Source organism: Vulpes vulpes, chromosome 13 (genome assembly GCF_048418805.1).
Source record: "Vulpes vulpes isolate BD-2025 chromosome 13, VulVul3, whole genome shotgun sequence".
In the NCBI taxonomy this organism is placed as follows: Eukaryota; Metazoa; Chordata; class Mammalia; order Carnivora; family Canidae; genus Vulpes; species Vulpes vulpes.
The window spans coordinates 139,988,178-140,012,424 of record NC_132792.1 but is presented as its reverse complement, the minus strand read 5'-3'; the positions used below and the strand labels follow the sequence as shown (position 1 = coordinate 140,012,424).

Below are 24,247 nucleotides of genomic sequence, written 5' to 3'. Positions count from 1 at the left end.
CTATCTCCTCACCACCCTCGCTCATTAACCCACAGGGTCACCAAATTCTGTGATTCTCTACCTGAGAAATAGTTCCTGCACCATGGCCATCCCCACGGCCAAAGCCCAGGTCCGGTTCCCATGAGTTGTGCCCTCCTGCCTGGCCTCTCTGCCATCTACAAATGGAGAAAGTAAAATTTAAGTCTCTGTAGTTTCTTCCAGCACTAAAATGATAAGATTTGCAATTTTAACTAGTGACAATGAATTCCAGATTTCTCATTAAATAATTCGTGTAAGTCAATATTCCTTCCTTTTATCCATATGGATATAAAATTTCAAAACACTAAATAGGAATAATTATAATTTAGGGACACCTGGGTGGCTCAATGGTTGAGCATCTGCCTTTGGCTCAGGTCGTGATCCCGGAGTCCTGGGATCGAGTCCCGCATCAGGCTCCCTGTGGGGAGCCTGCTTCTCCCTTTACCTATGTCTCTGCCTCTCTTCCTCTGTGTCTCTCATGAATAAATAAATAAAATATTTTTTAAAGAAGGAATAATTATAATCTAGAAGGCCTTGACACCATCCATGACCTTTTGTCTTGGAAACAAACTCCAAAGGCAGCAACTGTAATTGGTCCTCCCTACCTAGTAAAACCCCCTCATGGATGCCAGTCTCATAACAAATCCGAACAAGGAGTAAAGCAATAAGAGCACAAAAATGTGCATAGATACTTTCAACAAAGGGATGACCAATGCTTTCAATTAAAAAGGAATCTAAAAAGAAAACAGCAACATCATTTTAAGTACAGCCAGAGCGACTCATTCTGCTACTTCAGCACTCCCCAACCCCTCCACCTTTCAGAGATGCTGGGTTGACTTTTTCCCATGGAATGTGATGCTCTTTCTCAGATATAGTCATCGCCATCCATAATGCCACCAGCCTTGTATTATAACCAGGGGCTTGTATTACTGCTATGTGTGGATATAGAAAATGAAGTACAGGTTATGTAATTTACCTATGATCCCACGGCAAAGGAGATTGAGTTAACAAGCACCCAGCGTGTGCTCTAATGCCAAGGAGAGCATCAGTTTTTCTCCTACAAGAAATCCTTCTGTTGTGTTAAGCAGATAAAGTACAGTTCTGAGATTATCATTTGGCCAGATAGCCTGCCAATTCTTTGAGCAAAAACTGGGGTGCAAGTTTAACAGACTCAAAGGTGGAGAAAAAGTAAAAACACTACAATCGATTCCATACTTTTCTGAACAGGGAAATCTTTACAGGATGATAAACTGTATTTAATTGCAACTGGTAATTTGAGTGAATATTAAGTAACTGTGATACTTTTCCCTCTATGGGCAAAATGCAGCTTCTGAATTTTTCTCAATATCCTGCTCTAGGCAGGAGCTATTAACTGAGGCTGGCACTCAAAGGAAACATTTGCCTCCCTTACATAACCCATGCAATAATGAGGTTTAGAGAGTAAAACTGAATCTATTTAAATTATTCTATTACCAATCTTGTAATTATTTTGTTCCCAGTGGCCTAACTTGGAATATATGGAAGGAAGTAGTGGGATGGCTTTCCAGAGCCGTTTGAGTTACTTCGGGTTCCCTTTCTTTAATAAGGTGTTTGAGAAGAAAACTTGTGTGAACTCAGTAAATACTGAAAAATAAAAATAAAGGAACCTAATTTCTAATATTGTGATCTGAGCTTTTGGAGTAGAATCATAAATCTTGAGTTTGAAGGGTCACTCATTCAGTGAGAAACAAGTGATTGGATAGAGAGTAAAAGAGAAATCTATTCAATATTTCAAGTTCCTCAGAAACAAGTGGGGCAGCTCCCCCAGTTTGCTGCTTGATGGAGGTGGCCAATGAACCTTGACAAAGTGGAAGTCCTGCCTTTATCAAGGAGGCCAGGGAACAGAGCCTCACCAAGGGCAAAAGCATTCCTTTCCTAAAAACAAAAGTTAAACCAGATCTGTCCCCTTCTATGATTCTTAAAGAAGCATTACATCAATAGGCTTAAGCATTAGTAAACACAGTAATACTTTTTAAAGATTTTTTTTATTTATACATGAGAGACACACAGAGAGAGAAAGAAAGAGAGAGAGGCAGAGACACAGGCAGAGGGAGAGGAGAAGCAGGCTCCCTGCGGGGAGCCAGATGCAAGACTCCATCCCAGGACTCCCTGGATCAAGCCGTGAATCCAAGGCAGACACTCAACCAGTGAGCCACCCAGGTGCCCCCACAATAATAACTTAATAAAAATAAAGAAATGTAAGTGAGAGAGAGAGAAGCGGCCTAAAAGAGTTTTCCTATCCCCCACCTTTGAAATGTAAATCCTCCCAGGAGTAGTCTGTCAACACCCGCACCGCTTGCAAAGCATGGGCAGAAAGAGTAAGGCCAGGATGTAAACTAAGTGAGGTGGGGGAGCGGGGGCACCTGGTGGCCCGGTGTCATGGTGTCAGGGTTCTGGGAGCCAGCCCTCCATCAGGTCCTCTGCTCGGCCGGGAGTCTGCTTCTCCCTCTCCCTCTGTGACCTCTGTCGCTCTTGCTCTCTCTCAAATAAATAAAATCTTAAAAAATAAAAAATAAAATAAAATAAAATAAAATAAAATAAAATAAAATAAAATAAAATAAAATAAAATAAAATAAACGAGGGAAAGGGGGGAAAGGCGCCCTCGGGAAGCCTCCAGAGGGGTACAAGGGCGCTTGGGGAGAAGTCTCTAATGTTCAATGAAGGACGCCCTAATTCGTGGGCCCATTCTGTCCAGCGCAACAGGAGGACCACGTCCTCTCATTCCTAGGACGCCCACAAGACGCGCGCAGAGACCCCCAGCTCTTCGGGGATCTGCGGGCCTCCGGGTGGGTCAGGCAACTGGACGTGCTTTTTTATTATTATTAATTTTTATTAGAGGCAGAGAGACACAGAGAGAGAGAGAGAGAGAGAGAGACTCAGGCAGAGGGAGAAGCAGGCTCCGTGCAGCGAGCCCGCCGCGGGACTCGACCCCGCGACTCCAGGATCAGGCCCCGGCCGCAGGCGGCGCTAAGCCGCCGGCCCCCGGGCTGCCGGGAACGCGCTTTACCGCGCCACCCGCCGCCGTGCACACCCCCGCTCCTACCCCGCGAGGCGCACGAGCGCGCGCCGGCTTCGCCCGGACCCTTGGCGGGGGCCCACGAGGCGCGGGCCGAGCCCGCAGCTCCTCCGCGGCCCGCGGCCCCGCCTCCGGGCGAGCAGAGCCCCGCCCCGCCCCGCCCCGCCCCGCCCGCCCCGGTCATTACCGCCGCGGCTCCCGCCGGGCCACTCCGCCCGGACCGCGCTCCGGCCCCCGGGGATGGAGCGGGCGGCTCGCAGCTCCTCCCGAGAGGCCCGCGGGAGAGGCGGCGGGTCCCCCCGCCGGGAGAGCAAGGGCGCGAGGGCCGAGAGGGGCGGCGGAGGCCGTGGGCGCCGGGATGCGGGGCGCGAGCGCGCGGGGGGCCGGGGGGAGCCCCCCGCGCCCGCAGCCACCGTGGTGGACGTGGACGAGGTCCGGGGCTCCGGCGAGGAGGGCACCGAGGTGGTGGCGCTGCTGGAGGGCGAGCGGCCCGAGGACGGTATGGCGGGGCGGGGCGGGCGGGGGCGGGGGGCGCGGGTGGGGGCGGGGGTGGCGGCTTTCCACGTGGTGCCCCAGGGACGTCGGATCGCGGGACAGGGGCGCGGCCGCGAGAGCCACCGAGAGCCACCGAGGCCGGAGCGGCCTGCTGCACCCGCTCACCTCGCAGGAAATGACAGGCCTGAACTCAGACCCACCGCCCTCCCGCCCAGGGGTGGGCCCCGAAGTACATCGCAAGGAACGCAGACACCCCACTCAACACCGTTGGTCTCACAGCAGCCACGGACGGGAAGCGACAGGAGAGTGGGCCAGGTTGGGCACCGCGAACGCTGCAAAGGAGGCCCGCAGCGGCTTTTTGGGGCCAAGGAAGAGTACAGGGGCACCTAATTTCAGTACAGACATTTATGAACTGGTGGCTCTGGGCAACTATCCATATCCTCACCCCTAGACTTACCTAGGTATTTTACATTTTCTTTGGGGTGATCATGTGGCAGCAGAGCCAAGGGGAGAACAGTCAAACCTGAATTTAAATCTCACCTAGCGGGATCCCTGGGTGGCGCAGCGGTTTAGCGCCTGCCTTTGGCCCAGGGCGCGATCCTGGAGACCCGGGATCGAATCCCATGTGGGGCTCCCGGTGCATGGAGCCTGTTTCTCCCTCTGCCTGTGTCTCTGCCTCTCTCTCTGTGACTATCATAAATTAAAAAAAAAAAAAAAATTAAATCTCACCTAGCTAGCCTTAACCGACCATGCCCGGGGCAGATGACCACAAAAGAGACGTGCAGGTGCCATCCAAAGCACTTTGCACAAAGCTTGGAGCAGAGAATAGACCCAATTCGAACAGAATCCTTGCAAACTGAAATAGAGGAAGGCTAGATCAAAGGAGGGAATCGGGGAAAGATGTCTTTTTGGCTTCTGTGGGTAAAGCAACTCTTGAGAACAAATTTATCCGCTTCCAATCCTTTTTATAATGAATAGAAGAAAAAAAGATCATTACACTTTAAAGTGTAAAGGAAAGTCAATAAGGAAGAGTGTGTGATACTGCTTTCTGCTGACTGTGAAAATTGAACATCATTTCCTGGTTACCTGCAATGCCATATATGCTGGAACACCAAAGCTATGATCGGACAAAGACTCCTGCAGTTGGGGTGCAGTTCCACGGACCATGGTAATGCTGTTTTGCCCAACTGATGCCCTTTCATCAGTCAGAAACTTCCAGTCATTAAAGGTTTGTTAGATTCAAGGCTACAGTATCACTGAGCTGAGAGAGAGGTCTTGTAAGTACTGTGCTTCAGACCACATCCCAGGGGTGAGCAAGGAAGGGAGCCCACACGAACGGAGGTTTTACTGTGTGCCGGGCACATGCTAGGTGTTTTACTGAGCATTTTCATTCCCGAATCACTGAGGAGGAAACATGCTGAGAAATTTTTTTTAAATTAATTTATTTATTTATGATAGTCACAGAGAGAGAGAGAGGCAGAGACACAGGCAGAGGGAGAAGCAGGCTCCATGCATCGGGAGCCCAACGTGGGATTCGATCCCGGGTCTCCAGGATCGCGCCCTGGGCCAAAGGCAGGCGCCAAACCGCTGCACCACCCAGGGATCCCCATGCTGAGAAATTAAGTAAGCTATAAAGTGACGAGAGCCCGAGACCCCAGCAGTAGATGAGAAGTCCCACTGAGGATGAGGTGGCCTAGCCCTTGTCTGGGAGGCTTCTGTGGCTTCCAGGGGACAGGGGAGCAAGAGGAGCAACCTCCCCTCCTCCTTCTCACCTAACACCATGCTCCCATAGCCAGGCTCCTTAAGACTTGGGACAAGTGAAAGGAGCTCCACCTTACCAGGATGGTCATAGCTAAAGCTCTTCCTGCCTGAACATTTAATATTCCACTATTCACTTAAACCAAACAAACTGAATATTCAAGGAACTCCTTCCAAGAGAAAATAACATTTTGTGAGTAAAGCTAAGTTAGCTTTGGGGTATAGACATTAGTTTTTCATTCACATCCTTAACTACGGTATGGAGCCATTGTGAGGCCATTTTTCCCTTGTGAAATACTATTTTGTCTGCATGTGTATTAATTTATTTTTACTTGCCTTGGTTACCACCGGCAAGTGAAATATGTTTGTAAACTAATTAAACATGGCAATAGCACCCTTATCGTCCTTAAGGAAGAATACTGTAAAATCTAACGTGACATTGATAGAGTAGTGTTTCCCAAAATAGATTGCATGAGAAATAAATTTTCTGGAATATGAATTTCCTTAGAGAAAACATTGCCTGGTCAAATGTTTGGGAAATTCCAGGTTAAACAAAGCTAAGAATGCTTCTTTACTGCAGGGATTCCCCTAGCTTCTATATGCAGATACACACTGGGGAGCTCTAGAAGTAGGACACAGTGCCCAGTATTCCCTAAACTTGTTTTCCCACAGCACTCTTGCTTTGTGGAGCACCCTGTGGGGCTAGTGTTCCGTGGCACACACTTAGGGAACTACCGTACTACAGCACTGAGCGCTAATGTTGGTTTTGGGCTGGTGCAGCTTGGGTAGCAAGTGAGCAGTTTGGTGATGACCTTTCCAATTATTTTCCAGGCACGGAAATCAAATATTCAAACCTACCAACTAGTTTCCCTCTTTTTTCCCATCCCTTAAAAATAGGCTTTTCACCATCATAATCTTTAGTCAACTCCTAGGCCTCTACGATGTTTTGTTTTTGTTTTTTTTTAATTAATTAATTAATTGATTGATGATAGTCACAGAGAGAGAGAGAGAGAGAGAGACAGAGAGAGGCAGAGACATAGGCAGAGGGAGAAGCAGGCTCCACGCACCGGGGCCCAACGTGGAATTCGATCCCGGGTCTCCAGGATCACGCCCCGGGGCAAAGGCAGGCGCTAAACCGCTGCACCACCCAGGGATCCCCTACGATGTTTTTAAACTCACAAATAGTGTCCTTTTGGCCAGTTTCCCAGTACCTGGAGATTATAATTCTTGAGGTTTCCATAACTAATACATTTGAATAATTTTCTCTATCCACTTCTCCTTCATTCTTACAATTCAACAAATATTTATCGAGCACCTATATTTTGTCAGGCACTGTTCTAGGCCTCGGGGATGCAACATAAATAACCCAACAGGCTTGTGTTCTTGAGATGAACTTTCCCTGAAACATTTTCATTTATCACTCAAGCAACCTGGATGTTCTGCAGTCTGGTTCCTCATTACTTTTATTTACAGACACTACTCCGCTAATATTACCCCATAGAGATGATTTTTCAAAGACTCTCTGGAGATCCACACCCTAATCCAAAGAAGAGACTCTAAATAGTGGAATTTCAGACATTTGGGGCAGGAAGTAGATGGGGAAGTCATTTCAGGGAAGATGAGCCTCTGCACACATGTGGTTTGAATCACTTCAAATTCAACACCTGATACGTGATAAGCACACTTCACTGATTTTTATGTATAGACATCACTTCATATTTATATCAACGCTATGAAAAATACCTCACGAGAGAGCTGCGCGATAGTTATTATGAGATAGTTAGCATCCCCATTGTAGATGAGACAGGTTTGAAGAGGTCATGTGCTTTGCCTAAGGTCATTTGACAGAAAATGGTGGAGTCAGAACTCGAACCCAGACCTTCTGCCCAGAGTCTGTGCTTATTACAGGTTCCCCACTACTGCCTTTCCAGAAGCCTGTTCTACCTTCCACAGGCCCACAGAACCCCTCACAGACAATGTCCCATCATGTGAACTGACCACTGATATCCAACTCACTCTGAATTTCCAGCAAAGTCTACATACTGCTCTGACCCTACTATCAAGAACTAGACCAAGAAGTCCTGGTCAGTGAATATGGTGAATATGTTCCAATACAATTAATTATATGTATTATTCTTTTATTTATTTATTTATTTTCAGGTACCAAGTCTTCAGGTTTAGGGGCCTGTGAGTGGCTTCTTGTCCTCACATCCCTGCTCTTCATCATTGTGACCTTCCCTGTTTCCATTTGGTTCTGCATAAAGGTAAGATTCCAGGACAACCCAATAAGGAATGTCCTGGTGCCTCTCACTGACCTCAGGTCCAGTCTTCTGTGTTTGGTACGGGCTGTCTGTTCTGCATGGAATGGCCTCGCCCCCACTCATCTGCCAGGAGAGCTCTTACTCCTTTCTGACCTTGCACACACATAACTCTGAAGCCTTCCTTGACTCCTTGAAGACTATCATTTCCTTCCTTGTGTTCTTGTGTGTCTCTGCTTTCACATCCATTCTAGCACTTACCGTGTGTGTATACTATTTGCCGACACCTGCGTTTCCCATTAGACTGACGGCCCTCAGCTCAGGGCCTCTGTCTCGGTCATCTGCATTCTGCACCACAGAGATCAGTCCAGAACAGATGATGCTGTCCACTCTGGCCCTTCCGGAAACATCTCTGGCAGCTTCTATACCATGAATGACGATTCTCTTTGGCCCATGGGTGGTTACCCACACGTGTCCTTGAAGCAAACGAAGACCATGTCTGTTCAGGAAGCACACGCCAAGCGGAATTAGAAATGCAAGGGATTTATTGGGAGGCATGGCCTGTGAGCGATTAAGCAGAGAGAGAATAACAGGCAGAGAAAGCCTTCAGAGTGATGCAGCTCTGACACCTGTGTTATCAGAAGTGAAGGTAGGATTGAACGGAAAGAGCCTCAGATTGTGGGGTAGCTCCACAGCAGCACCGTCCAGCCTGAAAGGGAACTCCAGAGCAGAATCCACTTAAAGAGGAATTGTTGTGATGGGCAGAAATGGCCAGGCCCAAGTACCCCTGCCATTGTTATCATTGGCTGGAGCTGCCACGGAAGAGCATGTCCTTGGCTGGAACCCTACAGTTGCTGCTGGAGCCATCGATGATTGTGCTCTTCATGCAGGCCCCTCTCTTCCTCCTCCTGCCTTCCCTTCCCTCTCCTCCCCCTCCTCATTCTTCAGGAAAGGGTGTTGAATTTTATCCAGCACCTTTTCTGCATCCATTGAGATGATTTGCCCTTTATTCTATTGAGATGACATGTTATATTCATTCAACCTTGGATGTTAAACCAACTGTGTATTCCTAGTATAAATCCCACTTGGTTGGTAGGGTCTCTAATCCTCTTTATAGGTTACCAGATTCAGGCTGCTGGTAATTTGTTGAGGGGTTTACATCTATATTCATAAAAGAGATTGATCAGTGTTTTCTCATGATGTCTCTCTCTTGTTTTGGTATCAGGATAATACTGGCATCACAGAAGTTGTTGGAGAGATTTCTGTTTCGGGGGAGAATTTATGAAGAACTGGCATTACTTCCTTGTTAAATGTTTGGCACAATTCACCAGTGAAACCATCTGGTTTCTGGTCCTGGACTTTTCTCTATGGGAAGTTTCAAAACTACTAATTCAGTCCTTACTTTTGGGTCTTTCAGTTTGTTTGTTTGTTTGTTTTCTGAAGTCAGTTTTGGTAGTTGCATCTATACTAAGATTTGCCCATTTTACCTAAGTTATATCTAATTTGATTTATAGTTGTTTATAGTATTTTCTTTTATAATCTTTTTTTTTAATTTCTGTAAGGACAGTAGTGATGTTCCTGCCATTGCTTTTTCATTCCTGATTTTGGAAATTTGAGTCTTCTTTTTTTTTCTTGGTCCATTTAGCTAAACATTTGTCAATTTTGTTGATCTCTTCAAAGAATCAACTTTTGGTTGATTTTCTCTATTGTTTTTCTGTTTTCTATTGCATTTATTTCCACTCTAATCTTCCTTATTTTCTTCTTTCTGCTTGTTTTGTCTAGTTTGCTCTTCTATTTCCAGAGTCTTAAGGTAGACACGGTTTTATTTGAGATATTTCTTCTTTTTTATCATAAACATCTCTAGCTATAAATTTTCCTCTGAGCACTGCTTTAGTTGCATCCCATATGTTTTGGTGTCTGTTTTTGTTTTCATTCAGTTCAAAATATTTTCTAATTTCTCTTTTGATTTCTTCTATGATCCATTGGTCATTTTAGAGTGTGTTGTTCAGTTTCTATATATTTGTGAATTCCCCAAATTTCCTTGTTAATGATTTCTAATTTCATTTTATTCTCATCAGATAATATACTTTATGTAATTTCAATAGTTTTAAATTTATTGAGGTTTGTTTTATGGCTAGCATTTGATCTATCCTAGAGATGTTTTATGTGTCCTTGAGAAGAAAGTGTATTTTGGTGATGTTGTTTGTGTATAGTGTTGTTCAAGTCTTATTTCCTTGTTGGCTAGTTGTTCTCTCCATGATTGAAAGTGGAATATTAAATTCTCCAACTATTACTGTTGCTTGAATTGTCTATTTATCCTTTCAGTTCTTTTGGTTTTTGCTTCTTGTATTTTAGATCTCTATTTTTAGGTACATATATGTTCATCATTGTTTTACTTTCCTAATGCATTGACCCTTTTATTGTTATTCTGTCCCTCTTTATCACCAGCACATTTTTGCATGTTTTTTTTTTTAATTCCATTTTGTCGGGGGCACCTGGGTGGCTTAGTCAGTTAAGCATCTGACTTTTGATTTCGGCTCAGGTCACGATCTGAGGATCCTGGGACCGAGCCCCACATTAGGCTCTGCACTCAGCAGGGAGCCTGCCTGAAGATTCTCTCCCTCTCCCTCTGCCTGTCCACCTGTGCTCTCTCTCTCTCTCTCTCTCTCTCTCTCAAATAAATAAATCATTAGGGGGAAAAAAGATGGCAAACCCTAGAAGTCAATCAAGTAGAGGATACTAAAGCAGAATGATGTGCAACATTTGAGCAAGATATCAAAGGAGTCAGGCTCCTCTGCATCTCTAGGAAGATTTTGTTTCTTCCAATAAAAGCAAAAAAGAAATAAGTAATGCCAGAGAACCAAGAAATTGGAGGTGCCTGGGCCTATTCTAGAAACCAAATCTAGGCATTCATTATCATTCATTTTTTTTTTAAAGATTTTATTTATTTATTCATGAGAGACACACAGAGAGAGGCAGAGACATAGACAGAGGGAAAAGCAGGCTCCCTGTAAGGAGCCCGATGTGGGCCTCAATCCCAGATCCCAGGATCATGCCCTGAGCTGAAGGCAGACACTCAACTGCTGAGCCACCCAGGTGTCCCAGAAATTGCAGTTTGAAACAAATATTGCAAAAGGTATTAAAATATACTCTTTCTACTAAATAGTTAATACATGATACATATAAACTCTAATAATTCCAAAGTCACAGCAAAATATGAGATTACACGTGCTGTGATTTTCTTGATTTAGATATGTGGGCATAGTAGAAGCATTATTTTTTAGGTAATCATGACTCTTTAATCGAAATTCTGTTCATGGGCTTAAAAATAAGGATGGCCAATATGCTTTCACTGATTTCTGATGTTCTGCACTTACTAAGTATAGATTTTGGAAATCCAAATATTAATATAAATTTTTTCTTGGTTCTTGAAACTAAAGTTTTCTGATATCTAGGATCATTCTTATGTCACAGCCTTTTGAAGACTTTATTTTTCTTTCTTGGAGTGTTTCAAAAGTATAATTTTTTCCTTTAGGTTGTACGGGAGTATGAGAGAGTAATAATATTTCGACTGGGACATCTGCTTCCCGGAAGAGCTAAAGGCCCTGGTATGAAACACACTTTTACCCCCCAATAGACTTGCCAATTTCTTCAATCCATGCGTATTTGTAATATGGACCTCAGATTATATGAAGTATAATTCATATCTGATTTACAATATCTGCATTTTATTTTTTTTAAACTTTTTATTTTATTTTATTTTTTATGATAGGCACACAGTGAGAGAGAGAGAGAGAGAGAGAGGCAGAGACACAGGCAGAGGGAGAAGCAGGCTCCATGCACCGGGAGCCCGACGTGGGATTCGATCCCGGGTCTCCAGGATCGCGCCCTGGGCCAAAGGCAGGCGCTAAACCACTGCGCCACCCGGGGATCCCATATCTGCATTTTATAATCTGTTACTTGTAATACAACTTATGAAAGATTCTTCTGAGAGCATTATTCCCAGGTCACAGTGGCCAAGAGAGAGGATGGGTGCAGAGAGTCAAATGCCTGGGCCAGGCTGGCTGGAGTAGAAAGTAGGCTTAGGACTCATGGCTGGGCACTAGTTTGAGCAGAATATGTTTTGGTTAGAGTGCTATGAATTCTCAGAGCAAAGCTGGCTAGTTCAGAATCCAGAGGGTCAGATCGAACCATGGGAGATTGGCAAAGTCCAGCACCCAAGTGACAAATTGGCCTTTGGTTCATGGAATTTAGAAAACATATACTGCTGTAAATACATACTGTGTTTTAAATACATATAACTGCCAGGGATATGAAGATGGATAAATGAGACATGGTTTCTGATCTGTAGGACCATGTAGTCAAGTGGAGTTGATGTCCAGAGGTCCAAGCACAGATGGAAGTATGGTTAGTCTATAAAGTTTAGTAGTTGGGGTTGGGGATCCAAGCTAACCAGAAAGGCATGGGAAGGAGCAAAGTCCCACCATGCACACTATTGGAAAGGTCCAAGTTCCAAGCCAGGTCTACAGAAACAAATAGAGAATGGAGACTAGACTAGAAGATGCAAATCTGAGTTTGACAATTCAGAACAAGCAGATGGGTCCATACAAAAGTAGAAGCAGACTGTGTGGTCTAGGACAGGGAGCATCTGGTTCTGGTTCTAGTTTTTAGCATCCTCCTTTTTTGGGCCTAGAAAGGGCTAGTTGCTGGGCTGCTCCTCAGAAAGGTCCCGGCACTGTGAGGTGCTGCCGGTTCCAGTAAGGCTTTGGCTCTTGTAGGAGCCCACACTGTCCAGTGGCTCTCAGCAAACCTCAATAAATCAATCCAAAAATATTTATTGGACGTTGACCCTATACGTTACATTAGGTGCATGAGGCTGGTAGCATGATATTGCTATTGTGATACCTGTGGGGCTCACATTTTAAGAAGTAACCACAAAGAAGTTGCTGGCTCTAAAGTTTGTCATGGTTGTTACATACACAGATTCAAAAATAATTTTACAGAGTACCTGAAAGTCAAGCACTAAAACTAACAATAATGCATAAGACATTCTTGTTAGAGAATTAAATCTAGTGAAGAAAACAGGCATATCACTCAAGATTTGGAGGGGCCAGCACCATGACAAGGTGACCATGTAGCCCATTTTGCTGGGGTTAATCCCTGTCTACACTTTTGTCCTGGGGTAAGTTGTAACAATGTTCTCCTTTCACCCTCAGAAGTGTCCTAGATTAAACAAAAAAGTATATGGTTGCTTTAGCAACTGCAAACACGCTAGGGGTAGAAGTGGGATTGCCCAGTATGTCTGTGTGTAGTTGGAAGTTAAGGAAAGCAATGAAATATGTGCCCTGACCCTGAAGAGGTGAACCCCAAGCAATCTCCATGCTAACCATTCACCTGTCAATTTCTATACCCCCTCTTCTAGGCCTTTTTTTCTTTTTTCCCTGCCTTGATACCTACCACAAGGTTGACCTTCGTCTCCAAACTTTGGAGATACCCTTTCATGAGGTAAGCCAAATAAACGATGGGCTTTGCTTTTTTTCTATATTTCATATGGCTGAGCTACCAGTTCTGGTCCAAGGCAAAATGACTATTTAAGCTCAAAAGCAGGTAAGGAAAATAGAAATATGGACTGTCTCAAAATTAAAAACTCCTGTGTATCAAAGGACATGATCAAAAGAGTGAACAGGTAACCTATGGAATGGAGGAAAATATTCGCAAATAATATACCTGATAAGGGGTTAATACCCAGAATATATAAAGAAACCTTACAACTCAACAAGAAAGCAAACAACTCCCTTAAATATTGACAAAGGATTTTGTGATGGTTAATTTTATGTGTCAGCTTGGCTAAGCTATGGTACGCAGATATTTGATCAGACACATCTGAATGTTGCTGTGAAGGTATTTTTTAGGTAAGATTAATACTTAAATCAGTAGACTTTGAGTAGATTACGTTCCATAATGTGGGTGGGCCTTATCCAATGAGTTGAGGGCCTTAAGAAAAAGACTAACCTCTCTTTGAGAAGAGGGAATTCTATCAGCAGACTGCTCTCAGACTCGAGCTGCAACATCAACTCTTTCTTGCGTCTTCAGCTTGTTGACATTCCCTGAAGGTTTTGAACTTGTTGATTTCTATAATTATATGAGCCAATTTAAAATTTCTCTCTCTCTCTCTCTCTCTCTCTCTCTCTCTCCACACATACACCCACACCCACACACACATGCACACCCACATCCTAAAGATTTTATTTCTCTGGAGAGTCCTAATAGACTTGAATAGACTTTTCTCCAAAGAATATATGCAAATGGCCAACAAACACACGAACAGATGCTCAACATCACTAATTAGTAGAGGAAGATAAATCAAAACCACAATGAGATACCACTTCACACCTGTTAGGATGGCTACTATAAAAAAAAAATAAACCACACCAACAAAATAACAAGGGCTGGCAGAGATGTCGAGAAATTGTGTTGTGCAATATTGGTGGGAATGTAAAATGGTACAGCTGCTATGGGTGACAGCGCAGCAGTTCCTCAAAAAATCAAAATTGGAATTACCATTGGCTCCAGCAATTTCACTTCAGAGTATATGCCCCAGAGAATTGAAAGCAAGGTTTTGAAGAGATATTTGTATACCTATGTTCATGGCAGCAGTATTCACGGTAGCCAAAAAGTAAAAATAACCCAAGTGTCCATCGATGACTGAGTGGATAGAAAATGTGGTACATACAAGGGAATATTATTCAGCCCTTAAAAGGAAGCACATTCTGACAAATGCTACTCAGGATGAACCTTGAAAACATCATGCTAAGTGAATTAAGCCATCACGAAAAGACTCTGATTCCACTTGGATGAGGTACCCAGAGTCGTCTAATTCACGGAGACAGAAAGTGGAATGGTGGTTGCAGAGGTTGGGGGAAGAAGTGGAGAGCAGTTGTTTAATGGCTTTCAGTTCTGAAAGATGAGAGTTCTGGAGACTGTACAACAATGTGACTGTATAACATACAGTGGATAACTACTGAATTGTACACTTAAAAATAGTTAAAAAGATAAATTTGATGTTAAGTGTATTTTGCCAAAAAAAAGTGTATTTTGCCACAATTAAAAATTAAAAGTAGAGACAACATCTAGATTTTTTATTAGTAATTTAAATGTATAAGCCTTTCCTAAATTGTCTCCCACTTCCAGTTTGAAATTCTTTCTTATTCTTTCTTTTGGTAGATAGAAATTTTAAATAGAAATTATATATATATTTTAAAAGGCTTATTTTAGGTAACAAAATATATGAAGGGAAGAAATAAAAGTTTCCCCTCATCTTATTTTCTATAGACAGATGTTGATACTTTGGAGTGTATCCTTTCAAATTTTTCTATGTATGTGGTTATATTTACAGACAGGTATACATATCATACTATTTCATAACATACCTTTTTTCACTCAATACTCTGTTGTGATCACATTTTCATGTATTAGCTATGTTTCTATTCCTTTGTTTTATTTTTTTCAAGATTTTATTTTTAAGTAATCTCTACGCCCAACATGGGGCTTGAACTCACAACCGTGAGGTCAAGAGTAGCACGCTTTTCCAACTGAGCCAGCCAGGCACCCCTCTACCCCTTTTTTTTTTTTTTTTGAATTTTTTTTTTTTTTTTTTTTTTTTTAATTTCAGAGAGAGAGAGCATGTGAGCAAGCATGAGCAAGGGGAGGGACAAAGGGAGAAGCTGACTCCCTGCTGAGCAAGGAGCCTGACGTAGGGCTTGATCCTAGGACCTTGGGATCCATAACCTGAGCCAAAGACAGACGCTTAACCGAGTCACCCAGGCTCCCCGCTACCCCTTTGTTTTAAATGGACACATAGTATATCATTGTATGGTTATACCACAATACACAATTCCCTATTGTGAATATTAATTTATTTCTTATTTTTTATCATAATAAGCAACACTGTGAATGACATCCTTGCAGCTAAACCCTTAAAATAGGTCCTTGTGATAAGTGTCTAAAAATGGAAATGTTAAGACTAAGCAGCTTTAAGGTTCTTGATGTGTTAGCACCAGTCTGCCCTCTGGTGTACACTCAGAAAGCAACATATCAGAGTGCTTATTTCCCAGAAGATGCTTGTCTTTAGCACATTTTTTTTTTTTGGCATCGGGTTAAAAGGACCTGATATACAATTAACTGAATGTTTTCATCTAAGGAAATTCTTCCTGGTATTTTTTTTCCTAAAGATTTATTTATTTATTCATTCAGAGAGAGCGAGAGAGAGGCAGAGACAGAAGCAGGCTCCATGCAGGAAGCCCGATGTGGGACTCGATCCCCTGTCTCCAGGATCACACTCTGGGCCGCAGGTGGCGCTAAACCGCTGTGCCACCAGGGCTGCCCCTATTCCTGATATTTTTACAAAACTACTTACAACAGGATTCCTTTCAATTGTGAGTTCTTTAGTGTATTTAATAAAAAAAAAAAACTCCATAATCTTCAAAAACACATCTATTTCAAATAAAATGGTGGGCCCAAAACTCTTTTCCCCCCCTATAATCTTACTGAGAAAATTTCCCTTGAACACATTTATTTTTTTAAAAAAGATTTTTATTTATTTATTTGACAGAGACAGAAACAGAGTGAGCCCAAGCAGAGTGAGTGGCAGGCAGAGTAAGAGGGAAAAGCCTGCTCCCATGGGAAGCCTGATGGCTCCCAGAACCCTGGGATCATGACCTGAGCCGAAGGCAGATGCTTAACCAACTGAGCCACCCAGGTGTTCCATCCCTTAAACACATTTAACTTCACTATCCACACCTGGGAAGGGAGTCCTACAGTAAGGCCTGTTATCCAAACTCTTTTTTCTATCTAGGTTGTGACCAAAGACATGTTTATCATGGAGATAGATGCCATCTGCTACTACCGAATGGAAAATGCCTCTCTTCTCCTAAGCAGTCTTGCTCATGTGTCCAAAGCCATCCAATTTCTTATGCAGACCACCATGAAGCGTCTCCTAGCACATCGATCCCTCACTGAAATTCTTCTAGAGAGGAAGAGCATTGCCCAAGATCTAAAGGTACTCAGATAAACCCTTTAATATCAAATAGGTTGAAATACCTCCTCATCTTTTATTCATTTCTTCATCGGCCATTTATTGAAGTGCATGCCATGGAAGCATCTGGCAGGCATTCACTGGTGAGGGTACCATCCTTCAAGGAGCTGGCAGCTGACTGAGAGGTTGTCAGGTTGACCGTGAGTCAATCTGGTGATGACTAGTCAGTCATTGCCACAGGTTTTGCCCTCAATCCTACCCCAGAGGCTCTAGACTCATTGGAAAGTGCCCACATGGCACAAAGCAGTGGGAGCGAGAGCTGGCGGGGAGGGCGGGGCCAGACAGGACAGGTGGGGGTCAGACAGAGGTGAGAAGGAATGGCTCCTGGGAGCCTACAGTCTAGTTGGGGAAACAGTCCAAGCTACATGGTAAGTTCAAATAAGACTTTCAGCTAAAAAGAAAATGTCACAGACCCTACATGATTATCTCCCAATCAGTCACTGAGATTTAAGTCATGGGCAATTAGGAAAGGAATTGAGGAAGTGCCTCATGGGCAGTGTCAGCCAGCCGGCAGGCAGCAACTTCAGTCACCTCACTCATGGCCACCGTGGGCATCTTCCATTCTTACCAAGGCAACTTGGCAAAGATACTGAGATGCGAGAACAAAGCTGGCTTCCTGGCAGCTGGCTGGTCAAATGGCCATCACCACCAATGAGGGACCCTGTCGTGGAGGCCATAGGCACCCTGGCCCAGAATTGAGTTAGGAAGGTAGGAATGTTGTCTTAACGAAAGCAGGACCTCCAACAGAAGGGCTGGAGGATCAAAGGTATTGGTACTGGTTGTGCCTGATGGGGCCTGAGCAATCACTCATCTTAGAAGGTGAAGTACCTAAACATCTGTGACTGAGATTAGCAACTTGGTGGAAAAGGCAAGAATTCAGAAAACAAAAGACAAAAAAAAGTTAGAACAAGAGGGATACAGGCAGTTGCTGCTCTGGAATTTAAAAACCACTCCAGCGGGCTCCCCCTCGGCCACCTTAACCTCTCTTCTGTTCATCCCTCCCCTCTAAAGGATAAAGGACAAGCTGTGGACTCTGGACACACAAAATTGCCTTTGTTGCACTGAATTATAATTTATGTATGTACATATTTGTCTTTGTAAATTATGGACTCCATAATGACAGGGATCATACTTTCTGCATCTCTTTGTTCTCAGCACCAGCACAAGGCTTGTCACACACCGGTCAGATCATATTCTCTGGATGCCACCAGCAGGAAGGAAGCACTTCTAAATGAAAGCCATTTGGGAGAGACTAGACTCTGGTTCTCTAATAAGCGCATCTTAAAACAGATTTAACAAGTGCACCATCTGTATTGGTTTCCCATTGCTTCTGTAACAAATTACCACAAACTTGGTGACTTAAAATGGTAGCAATTGAATCTCATACAGTTTTGAAGGCCAGAAGTCAAAAAACAGTTTCAGTGGGCCAAAGTCAAGGTGTCAGTCAGCAGAGGTGCTTCCTTCTGGAGGTTCCGAGAAGAGCATTCATTTCCTTGCCTTTCCCAGCTTCTAGTAGCCGCCTGTTTCCTGAGCTCGTGGCCCCTTCCTCCATCACAGTGCATCCCTCCAAACTCTGCCCCCAGAATCACATCACCTTCTCCTCCTCTTCTGTAGTCACATCTCCCTCTATTCCCTCTTAAAAGGACACTTATGACTGCATTTGGGTCCCACTGGGAAGATCCTAGATCATCTCCCCATTTTTAAGATCCTTTCACTTAATTCCATCTGCAAGGTCTCTTCTGGGGTAACATTCACAGGTTCCAGAGATGAAGACATGGATGTCTGGGGAGCCATTATTCAGCCTACCACACCACCCTTAACTCCACAAGTATTTCTTGAGTGGCACTATGCAAAGTTAAGCAACTTTTTTTTTGAGAGAGAGAGAAAGAGCACACAAGCGAGAGGAGATGTAGAGGGGGGGGAGAGAGAGAGAGAGAGAGAGAGAGAGAATGAGAATCTTAAGCAGATTCTACACTCAGCATGGAGCCCAACTTGGGGCTTGATCTCACAACCCTGAAATCATGACCTGAGCCGAAATTGAGAGTCAGATATTTGACCAGCTGAGCCACCCAGGTGCCCCAAAGTTAAGCAACTTTTTGCAAGGCACTGTAATGTTAAAACAAAACAGGAAAGGAATGCCTCTTCAGAGGAAATGTACTTTCTCAGTACAGAACAATGGCCATGAGGGCATAGGGGGGCCCTGCTCTCACCTGAAAGTTCTTCCTGACATCTCACCTCCTCTCTCCACAGGTTGCCTTGGATTCAGTGACCTGTATTTGGGGAATCAAAGTGGAGAGAACAGAAATGTGGGTAGTAAATTAAGCAAGAAGAACAATATGATAAAGGGAAATATTTTGGTTTTATTTTAAAATAATTTTTAAAAGTTTTTTTTAAAGATTTTATTTATCCATGAGACAGAGAGACAGACAGACAGAGAGAGAAAGAGAGAGGCAGAGACACAGGCAGAGGGAGAAGCAGGCTCCATGCAGGAAGACCGACGTGGGACTCGATCCCAGGTCTCCAGGATCACACCCTGGGCGAAAGGCAGTGCTAAACCGCTGAGCCACCTGGGCTGCCCTAAAAATTATTTTCAATGAGCTGAGTACTGTAGCCACATTGGCATAAATTTGAACAAAGAAAATTACCTAGCACACATAGCCATAACACAGCCACTGTAATGTTTAGGCAGATTACTTTCAAAATTTTCTCTCCATGGATTGAAAAAAATTCTTCTGAGATGAAATTCACATAACATAAAAACTCATCGTTATAACCATTTTAAAGTACAACTGTTTTTATTATATTCATAGAGGAGTGTAACCATCACTACTAATTCCAGAACTTTTTTATCACTCAAAATGACAGCCCACACCCATCAAGCAGGGACTCCTCGTTGCTCCCTTACCCCCTAGCCTGACAACACTAATCTCTCTGCACTAGGCTAGCCTGGGCATTTCATACAAATACAGTCAATATTTTATGGCCTTTTGTGTTTGGCTTCTTTCGTTGCACATGTTGTTTTCAAGGTTCATCCATGGTTAAACCTGAATCAACATCATTCCTTTTGATAGTCAAATAATATCCCAATGTGTAGATATAACACACCTGGTTTACCTGCTCATTTTCTGATGGACATTTGGCTTGTTTCCACTTTAGGGCTATTCTGAATAATACCATGGTGACCATCTAAGTGCAAGTTTTTTGTATGAACATGTTTTTAAATATCCCTAGCAGTAGAATTACTGGCTCATATGGTAACTCTATGTTTAACTTCCCATGGAACTGCCAAATTGTTTTCTAGCTATGTCATTTTCATACTTATATACAGGATAAAAATACAATTTTGTGTCTTCTACATAATACATTAAGTATTGCTCTTCCTTGGTCAGTTCTACTCTTTTCAAAATCAATTTCTTTATAAACGTCGATGACATCCCTTGTTCTTAATAGTATGGCTCTTCAAGGCTGTTTTTCATTGTTCAAATTTAATAGCTGGGATTTAGATTAAACCTTAAATGGGGATCCCAGGGTAGCTCAGCATTTTGGTGCCTGCCTTTGGCCCAGGGCGTGATCCTGGAGTCCCGGGATCGAGTCCCACGTCGGGCTCCCGGCATGGAGCCTGCTTATTCCTCCCCCTGTGTCTCTGCCTCTCTCTCTCTCTCTCTCTCTCTCTCATAAATAAATAAACAAATCTTTTAAAAAATATATTAAATCTTAAATGGGAAAAATCATAATAATCCATTAACAACAACAAAAAAATGTGTTCCTCTTGTACGGAGCAAACCAGAGCTCTACTGTGACATCAGTGATAATGATAGTGTGCATTTGAGGCACTTACTCTTGAGCTGCCCTTCCCTGGCCACCATCTGCTCAGAGGTCTAGGGACAGCGCACCCTGTTAGATCAGGATTTGCTGTTCCTCCTGAAATAACAACTCTTTCTTTTCCAGTAAGGATGTAAGGCTGCCAGCAGGGCTTCAGCACTCACTGGCTGTGGAAGCCGAAGCGCAGAGACAGGCCAAAGTGCGGGTGAGCCAGCCTCAGGCGGGCCTGCCTCCCACCCCCATGCTCCATGGCCTGCTCTAGCAGAGCATTGCCCCTCTGCTTCTCACGTCCCACTCACCCAGGAGCTGGGAAGAACCTGGCTTGTGCACCCCCCCCCCCCCCCACTCTGTTAAAAGTTTTCTCTTAAAGTGTGTTCATAGCCACCCAACTAATGCCACATGGCCTTTGCTGGGACACCCCTCTCCAAAGCTACTGGGACTAGTGACCTCCTCCTCCTTCCTGGGTCTGGCCTTTACTCTCTCTCCCTCAAGGCATCTCTCCTCACCCTCCATCCCTCTGCTCTTGTGCTGGCATCTTTCCTAAGGTAACATCAGTCACCTATTTCCTCTGTGTTAGCAAGTTAATGACACCAGACCCGCATCCCTAGCTCTGTGCAACCTGTGGGGAGCTGACCTGATGAGGCCTGGTTCCCTCAGGACCCAGAGAAGCTCGTGCCACTCACAGCCCCTAGTCAGGCGTGCCAGTGGGCCGCACAGATGTGGCTGCCCGCAGCTCCTGAGGATCGAGGTGGAGCGGGGAGAGGTGTTGGGAAAAGGAATAGGAGGACTGGAAGGGAAATGTGTTTCTCTTCAAGAACAGGAAGCAAGTGAAGAAGAACCTGCTCACAGAAGAGCTCACTAACCCTGCTGTGTTGAGAGGAGGAAGGGGAAGAAAGTGGTCCTCTGGGCAGAGTTGCTTCTAGATCTGAGTTTAGTCTTTGTCCACTTGAAGGTGGCAGTTGGGCCGTGAGCTTTTTCCTCTGAAATGTTCACTCGTTCCTTTTGCCCTGGTTAGGCGTCTCCTCACTTCAGGCTTCCACGTCCTCGCCTAGAATGCTGGCCAACTTTTTCTCAATATGGCAAAACCCTACTAATCTTTCAAGGCCCGGCAGACATAATCAATAACTCCCCTGACACGTCACTGTGCTTGTCGGGGCCCTTGACAAATTCCACCCTAAGTCACAACGAACAGTGAAATCCACCTCCCCCAGATCAAGGCCCCTGAGAAAGAAGGCAGCCGCTCGGTGCTGAGCAGCCAGGACAAGCAAGAGGAAAAGTCACTTCACCTGTCTCCCCGTCTGCTCTCCAGGTGATCGCTGCGGAAGGGGAGAAGGCCGCGTCCGAGGCCCTGAGAAGGGCGGCAGAGATTCTGGCAGCCACCCCGGCCGCGGTCCAGCTGCGGTACCTGCACACCCTCCAGTCCCTGTCCACAGACAGACCTTCCACGGTGGTTTTGCCTTTGCCATTTGACCTGCTGAATTTCCTGTCCTCTCCTGGCAATAGAACCCAAGGAAGCCTCCCCTTTCCCAGTCCTGCCAAACCCGTCGAGCCACCAAATCCTAAAACGAAAGACTCTCCCATGCTCTAGGAGGAGCCCCGGGTAATGTGATGGGGGCAGGGGGGTGTGCTGCCAGGGAACAGCCCCATCTCTGAGGGAGGCTCTGTCCCCACTTCCTGCACTTCCTTTGGTTGCCACATGGAATGCCCTGGAAAGGCAGTCACAGCCCAGCCAGCTATGGGAGGAGGCAGTGGGATGATGTAATGACAGAGGAGCCATATGGCAAGTTTAGGTGGACCATTTTAATCAGAGTAATATGGGAAGAGCGTTAGCCAACGTTCTACTTTGGAAAGAATTTTGTGTCTCTATATGGCTAAATTTTGACTTCCAAAGATATAGTTCAAATGTCTTTTTTTTTTTTTTACTGTACACCCTCTGGCCCCTTTGGCAAGGTCTTTCCTGCTCCTGTGGCCCTTTCTACATGTCCCTTTTACTGTGCTCATCACACTTCACTGTCATCCTGTAGTTAAGATGCTTACTCCAGGGGATCCCTGGGTGGCGCAGCGGTTTAGCTCCTGCCTTTGGCCCAGGGCGCGATTCTGGAGACCAGGGATCGAATCCCACATCGGGCTCCCGGTGCATGGAGCCTGCTTCTCCCTCTGCCTGTGTCTCTGCCTCTCTCTCTCTCTCTCTCTGTGTGACTATCATAAATAAATAAAAATTAAAAAAAAAAAAGATGCTTACTCCTCTCCAGCTGTACTACGAACTCTTGGTCACTTGCCCCACCACCACCTCCACCAACCTTGTGTGTCCCACCCTATGGTCTCCACATCTAACCCACATAGTGGCACCACAGAGAAACCTAAATGTTCCTGAGCGGATGAAAGAAAATAAGATGTACTTGGGCTGAATATAAAAATTCACATCTAATTAAAATAATTTAAAAGGGATTCTTTTTATGGAGACTCCTTTTTAAAACGGAGAAATAAAGGACAAAAACATTTACCTGATACATGTTGCCTAAAATCTGAAGGAGCATCACTGGAAACATGGGGCTGACATATTCTCAGTACAGCATTAACCAGCTTGCTTATTTCTCAAACTGGTGACATTATGTGATCTATAAGTGCCCTGGAGTATTCTTTTCCAGTACAGATATTCTTTAATATAAATATATTGTCTTACTTTTCCATTAATTTCTCTTACACAATTAGAAATATGTATCTACAGAAAAAAAATTAGCCAAGTAAATAAGAAAGCCTCTTGAGGTATATCCTCAAGAGCAAATCCTCTATAGACTTAAAAAATCAATATTATAAAATCTTACTAACATTATAAAAATACTAACATCATGTATATTACGAAAATGCTACTTATAAAGGGAATTTCCATATTGCCAGTACAGAAAGAAATGGTGGCAACTATTTAGTGGTTCCTCTGTCCTACAAACTGCCTTTTTACTCTTTATGTTATTCAAAGATATTATTTTATATTAGAGATGTGTTCCTGCTATCCCTAAATGAGAACTTTAAGCATTTTCTATAAACACACCTGTAAAGGGTTTTTGTTTATGAATGTTAGTCCATAAATCCCTATGGAACATTATTTCAGAGAGAAAATGTATTCTGAGCTCCTAGGAATGGACCTGGAAACTTATAGCATTTTGTCTGTTAGGGACAGGCTGGTTGCCCACTATGTTTAAGTAACAGAAACAAGGCCCAGATAAAGGATGCTTAACCTTTCCTGTTCCCTCTGGATCACTTCCATATTCCTGCCCTCTCTGCCAATCCTCCTGTTCTCCAACAACAAAAGACCAAAAACTCTCTAGCAGTATGTGATAATATAGCAGTATATAATGATGCCATCCTAGGGCCGTGTCTGTCATATGTCTCTAAGCCTCTTCCTCACCTCCATCCAAAGCTGGGGAAACCACACATTCTAGCCCAAGCCTGCAAACCCTAGGGTGTTAGCCATGCAGTGCATCTTCCCAAGATTATGCAGAACTGTTAGATTATTTCAAAACCTACATATTCATACAATCATGCCCAATTCATTTATTATGTTAACAATTAGCTTAGGGCAGGCACCTGGGTCCTCAAGTGGTTGAGCACCTGTCTTTGGCTCATGGCATGATCCCAGGGTCCTGGGATCAAGTCCCGCATCAAGCTCCCCATAGGGAGTCTGCTTCTCCCTCTGCCTATGTCTCTGTCTCTCTCTGTGTGTCTCATGAATAAATAAATTTTTTTTAA

The 24,247-nt window shown here is 44.1% G+C and overlaps 1 protein-coding gene across 4 annotated transcripts; it reads left to right on the top strand.

Annotated features, from left to right (window-relative positions):
- The first annotated feature begins 3,247 nt into the window (after positions 1–3,247).
- NPHS2 (NPHS2 stomatin family member, podocin) lies at positions 3,248–24,247 on the top strand. Of its 4 annotated transcripts, none has more exons than XM_072733134.1 (8): positions 3,251–3,572; positions 7,487–7,590; positions 11,120–11,192; positions 13,007–13,089; positions 16,439–16,642; positions 18,929–18,984; positions 20,627–20,705; positions 21,810–24,247. In XM_072733134.1, exons 1-8 carry the CDS (start codon positions 3,314–3,316, stop codon positions 22,086–22,088), a joined length of 1,137 nt encoding a protein of 378 aa, XP_072589235.1. In that variant the 5' UTR covers positions 3,251–3,313; the 3' UTR covers positions 22,089–24,247. The 4 variants fall into 4 exon arrangements, with proteins under 4 accessions (XP_072589236.1, XP_072589237.1, XP_072589235.1 ...); XM_072733137.1 differs by lacking the exon at positions 3,251–3,572 and adding an exon at positions 4,317–4,736; XM_072733135.1 differs by lacking the exons at positions 18,929–18,984; positions 20,627–20,705 and having other exon boundaries at positions 3,248–3,572.